At 19.9% G+C, this 2350-nt stretch overlaps 1 protein-coding gene across 1 annotated transcript; it reads left to right on the forward strand.

Moving 5' to 3' along the window:
* Window positions 1–398: 398 nt before the first annotated feature.
* PRSY57_1215300 (serine--tRNA ligase, putative) lies at window positions 399–2243 on the forward strand (the record flags this gene model as incomplete). Its single annotated transcript, XM_012908580.2, has 1 exon — window positions 399–2243. One exon carries the CDS (start codon window positions 399–401, stop codon window positions 2241–2243), a length of 1845 nt encoding a protein of 614 aa, XP_012764034.1.
* Between the last annotated feature and the right edge of the window lie 107 nt (window positions 2244–2350).

Here is a 2350-nt window from a genome sequence, read left to right on the forward strand (position 1 = left end):
TTTTTTTTTTTTTTTTTTTTTTTTTAATTTTTTATTTTTTTTTATAAAAGTTTTAAAAATCAATTCATCATTTTTTTTTTTTTTTTTTTTTTTTTTTAATATATATATACATTATATTTTGTTCGATGTGGCTTCACAAGAAAACAAATTATTCATTATTACTTTTTAGTACTATTAAAAAATAATAAAAAAATAAAGAATATATAAAATTTTAAATAAATAAATAAGTATATATGTATATATGTATTATATATTTGTTATTGTTATTTATAAAAATATATAATACTACATATATATAAACATACTTAATTTTATTGTGTTTTATTGTGTTTTATTTTATTTTGTTTTGTTTTATTTTGTTATATTTCCTTTTCAGAGTATCGAGCGAAATATGTAGTATGCATATAAGTAAAATAATTTTCCTTCTGATCATATTATTTCCTTATCATGTGAACTCGAGAAAACCCATTAAATATAAAAAGGTAAATAATGTATTCATTGATATATATCCATGTAAAGTTAATAAATGGGAAGGTAAAAAAAAAAAAGGAGATTTAATAAAAAATAATAAATTAATACATAATGTAGATGTTAATTCTATTAATATGATTACAAATGATAATCATATATCAACAGAAAAATGTCGAGATATAAAAAAGAAAAGAAAAATTACAAGTAGCGAGTATGGAATGAGTCTTGAATTTTTTAAGAAAAATCCAAAAAAAGTGGTTCAAAATTTAAAAAAGAGAGGTATGGAAAAATATCTAAATGTTATTGTGATGTTAAAAAAGTTAATTAATGAAAAGAATGAAAAAGAAGTTTTAAGAAATAAACTAAGAAATAGAAGAAAGTTATTATCAGATCATATAAAAAATCTTATATTTAATAGTAAAAAATATGAAGACATAATAAATAGAAATGTTACAAATGATTCTGATCATAAAACAAATTTAATACCCCTAGATGAAGAAAAAAAAAAAAATGATACACAAGATATTTTAAAAGATAATCAAAAAATAAGATATATAAATAAAGAAAATCAAGATACAAATAATAATATTAATAATCAATACAATTATAAAGATGTTTTAAAAAAGAATAAATTACAAATTGAAGAGATTAAAAAAGAAACGAACCAAATTAATAAAGATATAGATCATATAGAAATAAATATCTTAAATTTAAAAAAAGAAATAGAATTTAATTTATATAAATTACCAAATATTTTATTAAATAAAGTACCAAAAGGGAAAACAACAGAACATAATAAAATAATAAAATTTTATAAAAAAGAAAATATTATTCAGTGGAATAATAAAGAACATGCTTTTATACAACCACATGAAGAAATAATAAAAAAATATGAAAATAATTTTATTTTCTCAAATATATCTAATAAAATAGGTTTTGGTTATAATATTTTAGTTAATGATATAGCCAAATTAGAAAGAGCTCTAATCGATTTTATGATCAATACACATGTTAATAAGTTCTTATATACATATGTTAAAGCACCCGAAATTGTCACCAAATCAGCATTATTTAATACAGGACAATTACCCAAATTTGAAGAAGATTTATTTAAAATTACACAAAATTATAAATTATTAAATGAAGATGCTTATTTAATACCTACAAGTGAAGTCTCATTATTAAATTTGTTTAAGAATAGTCAAATTGATTATATACATCTACCCATAAAATTAGTTAGCCATTCATCTTGTTTTAGAATAGAAAAAAATAATACTTACGGAAAAACATCAAAAGGATTATTACGAGAACATATTTTTCAAAAAGTAGAATTAATAAATATAACCGATAAAAAAACATCTCCTTATTATTATAAAAAATTAATTAAACAAAGTACATATATTCTAAAACAATTAAATATACCTTATCGATTAGTTTTATTAAATTCTATAGAAACTCCATATTCAGCTTCTATATGTTATGATATCGAAGCTTGGTTACCTAGCCAACAAAGATATATTGAAGTATCATCATGTTCAAATTGTTTAGATTTTCAAGCCAGACGTCTAAATTTAAAATATAAAATTAAAGATTCCAATAATTTCTGCCATACTATAAATGGTTCAGGTTTAGCCGTAGGAAGGGTCTTAGCAATTATCCTTGAGCAATATCAAATCAAAAAAAAACACAAAAATGAAATAACCAAAATTCAGGTCCCTAAGGTCTTGAGGAAATATATGAACAAGGACATCATACAAGTGGAATATAATTAAAAGGGTATCTTATGTACTCCTAAATCGCTAACTCAGCTGTATCTAACCATATACAACAGTACCTATATATATATATATATATATATATATATATATATATATATAAT

The sequence above is a fragment of the Plasmodium reichenowi genome, chromosome 12, assembly GCF_001601855.1.
Source record: "Plasmodium reichenowi strain SY57 chromosome 12, whole genome shotgun sequence".
Classification (NCBI taxonomy): Eukaryota; Apicomplexa; class Aconoidasida; order Haemosporida; family Plasmodiidae; genus Plasmodium; species Plasmodium reichenowi.